General features: G+C 35.4%; 1 protein-coding gene across 1 annotated transcript; it reads left to right on the top strand.

Annotated features, from left to right (window-relative positions):
- hdac7b (histone deacetylase 7b) lies at positions 1-14250 on the top strand. Its single transcript, XM_058779922.1, has 20 exons — positions 1-145; positions 227-280; positions 3907-3988; positions 4359-4419; positions 4516-4613; positions 4786-4896; positions 5016-5119; positions 6461-6554; positions 6642-7136; positions 7815-7948; positions 8062-8286; positions 8381-8436; positions 9086-9173; positions 10153-10272; positions 10394-10491; positions 10693-10811; positions 12443-12576; positions 12664-12748; positions 12825-12963; positions 13154-14250. The coding sequence occupies exons 3-20, from the start codon at positions 3907-3909 to the stop codon at positions 13197-13199; spliced, it is 2289 nt and encodes a 762-aa protein (XP_058635905.1). The 5' UTR covers positions 1-145; positions 227-280; the 3' UTR covers positions 13200-14250.
- The last annotated feature ends 97 nt before the right edge of the window (positions 14251-14347 follow it).

Raw genomic sequence — 14347 nt, 5'->3', positions numbered from 1 at the left:
AACAACAGTTGATGTAGTGAGAAGAGAGGAAGCTCTGCAGGAGGGGCTTCAGGGAGGGCAGCGTGAGCCTAAATGTAGCTAGATGTCACTCAGCATAATCACACCTTTGGAGTTCGCTGTACTGCAGGGCCGGTGTTATCTGCAGGTGCTTTAGATTTGTTCTGCTGTTCATTTTGTGATGTGCACAGCCCAAGATTGCAAATGCATGTTGTTTGTCTTTTTTCAGATGACCGATGCCTGGAAACCTTTTAGAGGTGGAAAAGCTATGCAGACGTGACAGGTAAGAGATCCCGATGTGTTTTAGACTTTGTTTGCTTTGTTCAGTTACTATATAGAGTTTTGAAATTTTGCATGAACTGCCACATCACGTTTACTCGAATATTATTGTAGTTTTGGAGATCAAAGGCCATGACATATATTCATAAAACTAATGATAGAAGTGTAATGTAGCATTCTTTATTGGATTTAACTATCGGTCAATTAAAAAAACTTAAAGACTTTTTGTGTAGCCTACATTTTTATATAATGTAACTTCACAAATGCTTGAAAGACTAAAAGTGTGAGTTTTGCACTTTTTAGTCTTTCAATTGGTTTTATTCATTACATTTTAAAGGATGGATAAATAATAGTTTGTAAGCTCCAGAACTTTTGGAAGTACTTTCTGTCCTTTGATGCTTTTCTGCTTCTGCTGGGTAAATGAGTTTGTTGTGCTTTGGCTGAAATGCTTCCCAAGAACCATTCAAACCAAATATAGATCAGGCAAATTGTAGGATGAGAATAGCATACCATACTTACATAAATCACCCCTAAATCAGACAAACAAATTCTAATTTTAGCTTCAGGAAGTGGATGGGTTTCACTCTATTCGTTTTAATAGAGCACTTCCTCGTCAGCTGGAGGGTTACCATAGTGATCCAGCCCAGATTGAGTGCAGCATGGTTTCTGTGGTAGCATAAAACGAAACGGTGATGATGTTTCGGTATGCGTTGAGTTCATAAAAAAAAAAAAAAAAAAAAATTACAGACGATGCCACTACAGAAACTGAAATGCAATTTAACGTCTTCTCACTTTAGGGGAAATTTTGTGAACTATTTTTAACTATATTGTTTTGTCTTGGAATGTAAATATGTATATATTTATATATATATATGTATATATATATAAGCCCTGCATTGTTAAACTCACTAAAGGGAGGAATCCCATAAGGCCAAAAAAAAAAAAAATCATAATCATAAACAGTGAAGCTCAATGAAATATACTTTGAAATTAAAAATATACTTACTTTCAAACTTCATATGCCAAAATATATTTCAAAATGTTTTCATGGGCAAGAAAATACATGTACAATCTTTTACAATAGGTTTTATTCATTACATATTTTTATTTAAATGTGCAATATGTTCACACATTTTAGATAAAGTTTTTTTTTTTTAATACTTTTTCTATACTTTTCTATCAAAAAGTTATCTGACATTATCAAGATGAATTTGTTCTGACACAGTTTAACTCTGAGTTCCTGTCTATAAAATACCTGTTCCTGGTATTTTATTACGATTTTCTAAACTATAGTGAATAACTAGCTGTGATAATGTGAGAAATGTTGAAGGTATCTGAATAGTTTTCGGTTTGATTTGATATATACAGTGGGGCAAAAAAGTATTTAGTCAGCCACCAATTGTGCAAGTTCTCCCACTTAAAAAGATGAGAGAGGCCTGTAATTTTCATCATAGGTATACCTCAACTATGAGAGACAAAATGAGGAAAAAAAATCCAGAAAATCACATTGTAGGATTTTTAAGAATTTATTTGCAAATTATGGTGGAAAATAAGTATTTGGTCAATAACAAAATTTCATCTCAATACTTTGTTATATACCCTTTGTTGGCAATGACAGAGGTCAAACGTTTTCTGTAAGTCTTCACAAGGTTTTCACACACTGTTGCTGGTATTTTGGCCCATAAGGTTAGGGCCAAAATACTTTCAACTCCCTCCAAAGATTTTCGATGGGGTTGAGATCTGGAGACTGGCTAGGCCACTCCAGGACCTTGAAATACTTCACGAAGCCACTCCTTCGTTGCCAGGCGGTGTGTTTGGGATCATTGTCATGCTGAAAGACCCAGCCACGTTTCATCTTCAATGCCCTTGCTGATGGAAGGAGGTTTTCACTCAAAATCTCACGATACATGGCCCCATTCATTCTTTCGTTTACACGGATCAGTCGTCCTGGTCCCTTTGCAGAAAAACAGCCCCAAAGCATGATGTTTCCACCCCATGCTTCACAGTAGGTATGGTGTTCTTTGGATGCAACTCAGCATTCTTTCTCCTCCAAACACGACAAGTTGAGTTTTTACCAAAAAGTTCTATTTTGGTTTCATCTGACCATATGACATTCTCCCAATCCTCTTCTGGATCATCCAAATGCTCTCTAGCAAACTTCAGACGGGCCGGACATGTACTGGCTTAAGCAGGGGGACACGTCTGGCACTGCAGGATTTGAGTCCCTGGCGGCGCAGTGTGTTACTGATGGTAGCCTTTGTTACTTTGGTCCCAGCTCTCTGCAGGTCATTCACTAGGTCCCCCCGTGTGGTTCTGGGATTTTTGCTCACAGTTCTTGTGATCATTTTGACCCCACGGGGTGAGATCTTGCGTGGAGCCCCAGATCGAGGGAGATTATCAGTGGTCTTGTATGTCTTCCATTTTCTAATAATTGCTCCCACAGTTGATTTCTTCACACCAAGCTGCTTACCTATTGCAGATTCAGTCTTCCCAGCCTGGTGCAGGTCTACAATTTTGTTTCTGGTGTCCTTTGACAGCTCTTTGGTCTTGGCCATGGTGGAGTTTGGAGTTGGACTGTTTGAGGCTGTGGACAGGTGTATTTTATACTGATAACGAGTTCAAACAGATGCCATTAATACAGGTAACGAGTGGAGGACAGAGGAGCCTCTTAAAGAAGAAGTTACAGGTCTGTGAGAGCCAGAAATCTTGCTTGTTTGTAGGTGACCAAATACTTATTTTACCGAGGAATTTACCAATTAATTCTTTAAAAATCCTACAATGTGATTTTCTGGATTTTTTTTTTCTCATTTTGTCTCTCATAGTTATACCTATGATGAAAATTACAGGCCTCTCTCATCTTTTTAAGTGGGAGAACTTGCACAATTGGTGGCTGACTAAATACTTTTTTGCCCCACTGTATATATATATATATATATATATATATATATAAAATTTATTCGTTTATTTATTTATTTTTGCGCACTGTTGTCTGCTTGAAATTAAAGTTGGATGGAATCTTCATCTATAAAAAAAATTGCATTTTATTTTAAAACAGCAAACAAGTTATAAAAATACTGAATACATAAAAGGTAGTATACTCATTGAACAAACAGACAGTGTGTGTTACTTTCAAGAAGTACACTACTTTTTTTAAACTTTTTTTTTGATATTCAGTTGAAAGTAAATGTTGAATAAATGTTACACTGCATCTGCTGATCCAAGTGACACCAGTTCTGTCATTTAATATGAGTTAACATGAATGCAATTTAAAGAATTAAAGGTGCCACCAAACAATAACAATAATATTACTCATCATATTACAATTAGTGGCATTTGGTGAGAAATATCTTTGTTCATTTCTGACTTGAGTCAAATGCATTTGGCATTCTGGTCATCCAGACAGTGGCATTGAAACATCTAATAATAATCCACTTACAACATCTGAATCTCATATTCAGCATACTTTATATAACATTACAATTATGATACGGGTATCAACACAGACACACACTGGTGTTAGCTTGCACACAGCAGTGTAATTTTGGAACACTCTACTAGCCTGTTCTGGAACCATTGATATACAATATTCTAGTTTCAGAACTGACATTCTGTCTCATCCTCATTATGCAGATGTCTGAACATCAGCACGGGAAGCTGGAGAGAGGGCAGGAGAGCGAACAAAAGCCTTTGAATAAACAGAAGAGTGAACAGAGTACTCTCATGTTTTTTTTTTTTTTTAACAAATCAAATATTCTTTTTTCTATATCAGTGTCAGAAATTAACTTTTTTTTTATTCATATATATATATATATTTATATATATATATATATATAAACAGAATGGGTTGTCCATTTATCTCAAAAACTAATTAAATTGTAACTGAAATTCTAACTATAGTGTCTGAACCCATTCATGAATAGAATATTATGAATTCAAATATCAGATAAAAAAAAGAGTTTTTTGCCTCTGACATTTGTGCATTTTTACACCAAGCCTTGGTTAATTTCTGACCCTGTTGTATTCTGTCATATGTCATATATAAATCTCCACTGGTTTTAATTGATGATTGTTGTGATTGGCAGGTGCCCGTGCCAGTGCCTGGGTGATACGAAAGCTAAATCAGCATATTCACAATAAATCTAGGTTAGAAGCAATAAAAAAAAAAAAACTGACAAAACCTGGATCTAAGGTTGCATTTTAATTGTGGAATTGGAGTCATTTCTATTTTCTTTTGTTCAGGGTTGGGAAATTGGAAAGTCAGGATCCAAAACAGCTCTGTGCATCAAACATACCTGAATTTAATTATTCGGAAGAGGACAATCCATTAAGAAGAACAGGTGACACATATGTATACATTCACACAAACATGTGAGCTTGTACACACACACACACACACACACACACACACGTACTTGAAATGCGTAGAAATCTGAGAAATGATTTAATGATCAGTAGTCTTCACTTGTTTATTCCTGAAGCACATTTGTGTTTGTGCATGTTTGTGAGAAGCCTCAGAGCCAATTCTGAAGCTGCGACCAAAGAGAAGTGCATCGGGAAGACAGAACCCACTGCAGCGTAAAACCAGTGCGCCCCCTGCTGTCAGAGCATCTGACTCTATGGGTGTGTAATAACACTGTGCTAAAATAAACTAAAGCAAAGATATAATAAACAATGGTTTGCTGTGAATTCAGTTGTAATTTTGTTCCATGATCCTCAGACCAGGTTTGTGTATTTTGTAGGGGGATCCTCCAGTTCTGCTCCAGTATCCATAAGAAGTTCACCAGCAGACAAAAAAATGAACCGTCAAGAGCCACAGATTTATAGCACATCATCACCACACCAGGTCTGTTACTGGTCTCTCTTTATATATATATTATCTCTTATGTGCGTAAAAGATGTTTTAGGAGTCAGGCAGCATTTTTCATCTTTTTTATTTTATTTAATTTTTTTCATTTTACAAAGCTGTTTTTGTGATGGTGTAGTTAAAGTAACCAACGGTGTGTTTTGATTGCCTATTAACTACAATGTTTTTTTAGATCATCACTGTTTTGACTTGAAGGCCTCTATTGTCCAAAACAATATTTTAAGGCCCCCCGTACTGGCTAAGATGTCTTCTGTAATAATGAAAACGTGCTTGTTTTCAGTTTTTTTATTAACAGAAACTGGAGGTGTCGAAATATTTGGGATTTGGGAAATCCCAAATTTGGGATTATAAGATTATAATATATTATAATTATAAGATTATAGTTTTTCAGTTTTAAAAAAAACTAATTGCTGGGAAAAAGAAATAAGGTTTCAGTTTACATCTTACTTTTTTGTGTGTTTTCAGCATTTTAATTAAGTTAAAAAATATTTTTTTTATATAATTAACAAATTTTTAATTATTAAATGGTTGAAAACCATTGATATAGTAAATCTAGCAAACGTAATTTTTCAGATTATTCAATGAATTTTTATAGCACTTCATTTATGTTTGCTTTTGTTGTATTATTACCCTGTCATCAATTTATAAAAACTAGTCAACATTTCTACTATGGAGTTGCTAATGCATCTCTCTTTTTTTTTTTTTTTTTTTGAGTTTTGAAAATACAGTTTTTTTGCGGAATAGCATATTTTTTCTGTTTAAATAAATGGGAATGCAAAACAAATATGTGACCCTGGACGACAAAACCTTAAGTGTAAATTTTTCAAAAATGAGATTTATACATAATCTGAAAGCTGAATAAATAAGTTTTCCATTGATGTATGGTTTGTTAGGATAGGACATTATTTCGCTGAGCTACAACTATTTGAAAAGCTGGAATCTGAGGGTGCAAAAAAATCAAAATATTGGGAAAATCGCCTTTAAAGTTGTCCAAATGAAGTTCTTAGCAATGCATATTACTAATCAAAAATTAAGTTTTGATACATTTACGGTAAGAAATGTACAAAATATCTTCATGGAACATGATCTTTACTTAATATCCTAATGATTTTTGGCATAAAAGAAAAATCGACGATTTTGACCCATACAAGGTATTTTTGGCTATTGCTACAAATATACCCCAGCGACTTAAGACTGCTTTTGTGGTCCAGGGTCACATATTTGCTATGGTCTCCCATATATACCTCTAAAATGTACTATACTATAGTTGTCGAAAAGGGTCCATTGTAATTGTTTAGTAATTGTTCTGCTTTTCTTTAGGATGAATCTCCTGTACACATTGGTGTTCAGAACACCATGCTCTGGACTAGATATGAACAGCCGGTCTTTGCCTTGCATTCACCTGTTCTTCCAGGTAACACACAACATTTGCTAATCTTGAGACTAAAAAGTCAGTGTCAATGAGAAAAAAATAGCGTAATTTGCTCTTTCTCTCTCACAGTTCCTGGGCAGTGGACGATGATGTCTCATAAGCCTTTGAACAAATCCCATTCGGCTCCTTCTTTCTTCCAGCACATCCACACTCAGACTTTTATGATTACACATCCCATGTACCAACAGCAATGGCCACAGGAGGGGTTCCAGCAACACACTGAGACAAATGTACATTTGCACGCAAACACACAGAGCTCTTTTTCACATGCTCATTGTAAGGTACCTCTTCACACGGTGCGGCCTGTGTCCTCTGGATCACTGAGAAAAGACAGAGAGAGAACAAGAGAGGACCTACACATACCGTCTCAATCGCCACATGATGATCACTGCAGTAATCAACTGGGAGTACCGCAACACAGCAAATGCTGTGATGTTCAAAAAAATATATATCACCGGAACCTTACACGTGTGCATTCCTCTCCAGGCACCTTTGACAGAAGTCTGCCTTTACATTTATCCTCACCTCTAGCCCGGGATGTCAGGAGACCAAACTATACAACAGGTAGAAAGTTTTGAGTGTTTAAAAAAAGACATGAGAAATAATTAAATGTTTGTGCACAGTTTCTAAGTCACTAATCAAATAAGTCAGTTTGTCATTGTCATTTTGGTTCGGATGTTCTAGCTTTCACTGAAGCACGTGATTTGTATCATTCTCAAATCATGTCGAATACCATGATCATTGGGATTTGTACACACAAACTTAATGCAGCTCAAGCACTGCTGTCATTAAAGCAAAAGGGTGACATGCTAAATGCAAAACAGTACATTCTAAGAAACTGATTAGATTTTTTCAATGCAAAATTTGCATTAAATATGTTTCAGAAGCATTTACACTAGTAAATTACACATTTACACTTTATAGGATATCACTAGTGTGGTAAATTGCAAATTAAGCGCACATTACATTCGGCTGAATAATTACTGAGAAGTCATTATTGTGTCAAGTTATAAAAGCTTCCATTAGCATCAAAAAGTAGTTTTAGAAAAACGTATTTTATTCTGCTGTGGCTTTATACATAATATTTTCATTTGCAAAATTAAAACACTATTGAGAATTATATAACACAGTTGAGCAAAGAAGTGAAATTGTCTAAAATATGACACATTCGTTTTTATATTAACATGTTAACTCAGCATCCCTAAAATATATTTTCATTTTAAAGTATATTTGTGTGTGCAGGTTTGGTGTTTGACTATCAGATGCTGAAACATGAGTGTGACTGTAAAGATACCAGTTTTGATCCTGGGTATGCTGGCAGAATTACGAGTGTCTGGTCAAGACTGCAGGAGTGTGGCTTCAGGAATCGGTGTAAGGTAAACAATGCTGAACTGCTCATGAAGCTCTAACTATTGTAGCAGTGGTGAGAATTTAACATCTCTCTCTCTGTGTGTGTGTGTGTGTGTGTGTGTGCGTGCTGGTGTCTTAGTTGGTTAAAGGCAGGTCAGCCACGTTTGAGGAACTACTGTCGGTCCATTCAGAACAGCTTATTCATTTGTATGCTGGGTTCTCAGAAAGAACATCTTCCATTCAATATCAAAGTCAAACAGACCATGATATGGTGTTGAATAATTCCTGCAGTGCAGCAGTACTGAAGATGTCAGTGGGCAGTGTGATTGAGCTGGCTTTCCGTGTGGCTGGAGGAGAGCTAAGGGTGAGATTCTCATAGTCTATAATTCCTTCTCCTATAACCACAGAGCTTTGACCAGTTCAGATTCTTACTCCTTCTTTTTCTGACTCATCCTCAGAATGGGTTTGCTGTGGTCACACCACCAGGACACCATGCATCACATTCTAAAACATAGTGAGTTGCACTTAATACAACTGCAGACACATGTTTTTCGAAACCAGCATGAAATGACATTCAAAACAGGATGTTTAGCAAGCAAGCGTATAGAATAATCACAATTTCATGGTCATTCCTTCACATTAATACTGAGAAACTTAAAAACACGCACTGCCATTGAAATTTTGGGGTCAGTAAGATTTTTTTTAAAGAAATGAATACTTTTATGCCACAAAGACCCATTAAATTGTGATAGTAAAGACTTACATTGTTACAATTTTTTTATTTTATTTTATCCTATGCAATTATATATTAAGCAGGACAACTGTTTTCAGATTGATCAAATAGGAAATGTTTTTTTGAGCTCCAAATTAGCATAACATGATTTCTGAAGGATCACGTGACATTAAAGTCTAAAGGCTGCTGAAAATTAATATATTTTAAAAATATATTAAAATAAAAGTTATTCAAAATTGTAATAATATTTCACAGTTTTACTGTATCAAATAAATGCAGCCTTGATGAGCAAAAGAGACTTTTTTCAAAAACATTAAAAAACAAAAATTTATTACAAACCCCAAACTTTTAAATGGTAGTGTATGCAGGTAAATAATGCTGTGTATTTCTATGTATGTTTTTTTTCCCTCTCTCATTCTCTTCCTTACAGTGGTTCCAGCATCTTTAATTCTGTGGCCATTGCTGCTAAACAGCTTCAGGAGCGATTGAAGGTTAAAAAGATCCTTATAGTAGATTGGGTAAGACACACACACACACACATTGACACATTGTTTTATGGGGACATTCCATAGGCGTAATGGTTTTTATATTGTACAAACTGTATTTTCTATTACCTAAACCTACCCCTCACAGGAAACTTTTGCATTTTCAGAGAAAACTCTGCATGTTTAGATTTTCAAAAAACTTAATTCTGTATGATTTATAAGCTTGTTTCCTCATGGGGACCTAAAAATGTCCCCACAAGGTCCTTGTGGGGATATTTGATCCCTATAACGTGATAAATACCAGGACACACACACACACACACACACAAACAAACTAACTCGCATTTGTGGTTTACGGGGACTCTCCATAGGCGCAATGGTTTTTATACTGTACAAACTATATGTGCTATTGCCCTACACCAACCCTAAACCTACCCCTTACAGGAAACTTTGTGCATTTTTAGATTTAAAAACACCATTTAGTATGTTTTTTAAGCCTTTTAGCTTACAGGGACATAGGCAGTGTCCTCATAAACCACCTTCATGTTGTAGTACCCATGTTATTATACAGATTTTTGTCCTCATAAACCATATATACCAGTTCTCATACACACACACACACACACACACACACACACAGTATTTGCCTTACATATATTTCCACACTTATTTCCTACACACACTGATACTATATTTCCACACATATTTGCAATTACTGATAAAGGGTATTTGACCATAATATGCTCATTAGCTTTTTTCAAAGTTAAAAATTATATGATTGTACAATAGAAATTGCAGGTAATTTGCCTGTTCAGGATTTCGAGTTTTATTCTTTTCAATCTCTTTTCCTTCAACAGTCATATTTTTTTCTATTTCATTTGGCAATGCTAGAGGCACAAAAATTAAACACTTCACCTTCAACCTTTTATTATTTTTTTGTATGAAAAGTTTCCAAAAGATTTGTTTGTTTTTTTTCGTCACTAATCATTGTGTTCCTCTGGACTTTTGTCAGGATGTTCATCATGGTAATGGAACCGAGGAGATATTCTACACAGATCCTAGTGTCCTCTATATATCCCTGCATCGCTATGACAATGGTTCTTTCTTCCTTGGAAATGGACAACCCACCAGGGTTAGTTTTGTGTACATCACTTTATGAAACTATTGAGTGTGTTTGAGATTTGAGCATGACTGTGCATTCTGTCAGATTACTCTGTCTGTATGTAAATTTAAGCTGCATGTATGTGTTACAGGTAGGATCAGATAGAGGGAAAGGCTATAATGTAAACGTGGCATGGTCAGGAGGCCTGAATCCTCCAATGGGAGATGCAGAATACCTAGCTGCATTCAGGTACTATTTTGATGTCATGTTAGTGTGTCTAGTATCATTCGCACAAATAAAAAATTCATCATCTGTCATTTACAAACCCTCATGTCATTCCAAAACCTGTGTGACTTTTTTTTTCCCTTCAGGGAACCTGTTTGCAATTCTGTCTGGTGCCACTGTTAAGTCTACATGAACTAAATAGCTATATATTCTGTCTCTTTATAGAACGGTAGTGATGCCAATTGCTCATGAGTTTTCCCCAGATGTGGTCCTGGTTTCAGCTGGTTTTGATGCTGCTGAGGGTCACCCAGAGGGTCTGGGTGGATACAGAGTCTCAGCAAACTGTATGTATTAGAAACACAAACTGTGACCATAGAGTGTCTACGATTTCCAGGTTGTCTATAACAGGGGTTCTCAAAGTGGGGTCCACGACCCATAGTCAGGGGGTCCGCGAAATAGGACGATATGATTTCTGCGATGTGCAAAATGTTTCAAAAAGGTATTTACTGCATAAATCGGAATGTCACAGTAGTTTTGGATAAATAAATCAAAAGTAGGTCAGTAATTGCAAAAAAAATTGCAAATCAAATTGCAACATGGACTTGTGTCTGTGAATATTAAACCACAAAAAGACTGCTATTGAAATATGAATCCTGCATGTTGTGCGTGACTCTGTGTGAAAGAATGGTGCAGACTCAAGTGCGCATGAGGCTTGCAGTGTTTTCAGTGTATTCAGTGAATTGAGGAAAACTACAGTCATATCATATACACACAGAAACGCCAAAATAAGAGTTGGTGTCAGAAACCGAGACAGAATTGTGACAGAAATATATATTTTTAAGGGAATAATCACACTATTTTATTCCATGTTTATATTTTTACAGCAAACCTCTGCTGTAGAGCACCAAAAATGAAAAAGAGTTGTTACATTTTCATTCCATTTCATTTTAAGATTTAATTGCTAACGTTTTATGCCTTCATTTGATTACCACCATTTTTGATAAGAAGTATTAAATTATAAATCCAGAAATCCAAAATTAAAACAACAACACAGAATTTCTGAGGAAAAGAAAACATTTAATATTGCCATATTATTGTAAAAATGTTAAGTTACATTCATCAGACATGCTTTTAGATTATTAAGATTGAAGTAAACCATTTATATCCAGAAATCCAGAAAAATTCAAATGAAAAAACACTCTGAATTTGAGAACAATAAAACAAAATTTGAGAAAAAAATAAAACAGATTTCATATGACCCTAAAAACACATTTTTTGTTAAATGTTTAATAAGTTTTTGTTAAACTGTATAAGTTGTATAGTTGATTTCCAATAATTAGACATCATTTTTGATTACAATTTAATTTAATTATGAACAAAGAAAAGGTAATCCAGGTAAATTTAACGTAATCCAGAAAAATGAAATATTCCAGAAAGTTCCAATGGTGTCTTAAGAGTACAAATTGTAGTAAAAATTTGCTTAATTGCTGTTATGATTATGAGGGATCCTAGGAAAATTTTCCCTGGCCCCAAAAAGTCTACTATATTTTTAAAATATTGTTCATATTTAATAAGCATCAAGATAAACAGAACATACAAATAAATACTTGGTAAAAACGCACTTTTAAATTTCCTTAAGTTTTGCAAGAGCATTTAATTATATTATCTGAGAGTGTTTGTGTTGGTTCTGCATTTTTCTTGCTCTGTAGGGTTTCCCCTTTGGAAAGTCCTTCAAATACTTCAGATGGAAAGCAGAAGAGCTTATAATGACTTGGCATTTTTGATGGGACTCAAAAGTTATGGCCGTATATTATAGTCATGGTTTAGCCAATGTCAGCTCTCATGAACTGTTAAATCAAGAGTCACTATAATGCCTCCAGGATGATTCTGTGATTGAATGCCATTAGTGTCAGTATGATGTGTGCCACTGACCGAATATGCAAATGATCATTTGAAGGTTTTGATTATGTCTCAGGTTTCGGATTCTTGACCCGGAAGTTAATGGAGTTGGCTGAAGGTCGAGTGGTGCTGGTGTTAGAGGGAGGTTATAACCTCGCATCCCTCTGCGACGCGATGCAAGCCTGTGTCAGCACTCTCATGGGAAATGAGGTGTGTGTGTGTGTGTGTGTGTTTACAGATGCCCACATGCACACATCAACACCTTGAGTATTGTGTGAATGTTTGCATGTTTTACAGCCTGAGCCTTTAGATGAGGAGGAATTAGTGAGGAAACCCTGTACCAACGCAGTCGAGTCTCTGCAGACAGTTCTACGTGTTCAGAGTGAGAATTGTTCGTTTAGCGTTGTTCATGTCTGTTTTCTGTGGTCTTTTTGATCTTTTCAAAACTTCTCTCTCAGGCAGGTACTGGCGATCAGTGAGGTCTATGGTAAATACTGTGTCTCTGTCCTACGTGAATGCGGAGAGGAGATACTCGGCAGGAAGTGAAGCTGCTTTAGTCCTGGAAGGCCTTCATATGACTGTTCCAAGCAGCAGCCGGTAAGACAGCAGTATAGACAGAAAATACAAGAAAGACCTGCTGTAAGAAAAATGAATGGAAAAAAATTGCAGAAAAAGTGGGCTAGCACTGTTGCACTGTAAAAGCTTTCAGTTTTAGCACATTGATGGACTAACATGGCTAGATATGGAGTGACCTGACTATTGAATCTTCTGATGTTCTCTGCTCTAGTTTCCTAAATGAGCCTATGGAGCATGATGAAGCTGATTCGTTGTAGAAGCCAGTCTGTCTTATTTCTGGAAGGCTTTATACCTCTCCAAGCAGAAGCTGGACATCCAGTGCTGTAACAGACTGTGATATTACTATGGTGACTGCAGTGTTGAGACAAGAGGCAATCCTCAGGAACTTGGCTGAACAAGAAAAGTTCACTGTCACGTCTCGTGAGTGATTTATTGAAATGCTGAGTCATTTGTTTGATGACAAAGGTTTTACTCATGAAGCCTCTGTGCAATGTCAAATAAGGATAACACAGACAGGAAGTGAAAATTTATGAGAACCATCCTTACCCAGGATTTTTTTTTAAGTGACAAAACATTTGGTTAATACACTACCTTTCAAACATTTGGGGTCAGTCATTTTTTCAAACATTCAGCAAGGATGCATTGCTGATCTTTTGAAATTTTAATCACCAAAGAAAGGTTTTCATCACTGGCAGTAACACATGTTTCTTAAACACCAAATCAGCATATATCAGAATGACTGCTGAATATTCAACTTTGCCGGAATAAATTACATTATAATATATATATGTATATATATTCATAGAAAACAGTTGCAATAATATTTCACAATATTACTGTTTTTACTGTATTTTTGATCAAATAAATGCAGCCTTGATGTGCATGAGGCTTCTTTCAAAAACATGAAAAAAATATTTTTTTCATGTTTTTGAACTGTAGTGTAAATTGTTACTGTTTAAATGTGGACTGGTAAATGACTAGTTTTAGGCATCTGTTAGTTTTACATTCAAATCTTTGAAATGATCAGTTGTCCTTGATAACTTTAAATGGTCTTGGCAATTCTAAAAGCTTTTGTTAATTGCACTTTGTATTCATCAGTCATTACAAAATCCTGAGACATTTTGCATTGTGTTCAAGCTAAGTTTTTGCCGTTATTAATAGTGACAGATTTCCCTAAATTAATATGTATCCTTATTTGTCAAGTATTTATATAGCAAGCATAAAGAAAAGCGTAGAGTGCTGTGTCAGTTAGGATAAAATTAATTTCTGAGAATATTTTATTTCCTTTTTATTACCAAGATGGTCTAGTTACATTTGAATATGTTTTGTGAAATACCACGACAGCACTTGCATATTTTTCAGTTGTCTGTTTTTTTTATATATATTCATGTTTTTAATAGTCTTT

Source organism: Onychostoma macrolepis, chromosome 06 (assembly GCF_012432095.1).
Source record: "Onychostoma macrolepis isolate SWU-2019 chromosome 06, ASM1243209v1, whole genome shotgun sequence".
In the NCBI taxonomy this organism is placed as follows: Eukaryota; Metazoa; Chordata; class Actinopteri; order Cypriniformes; family Cyprinidae; genus Onychostoma; species Onychostoma macrolepis.
This window is presented reverse-complemented; position numbering and strand designations above follow the sequence as displayed.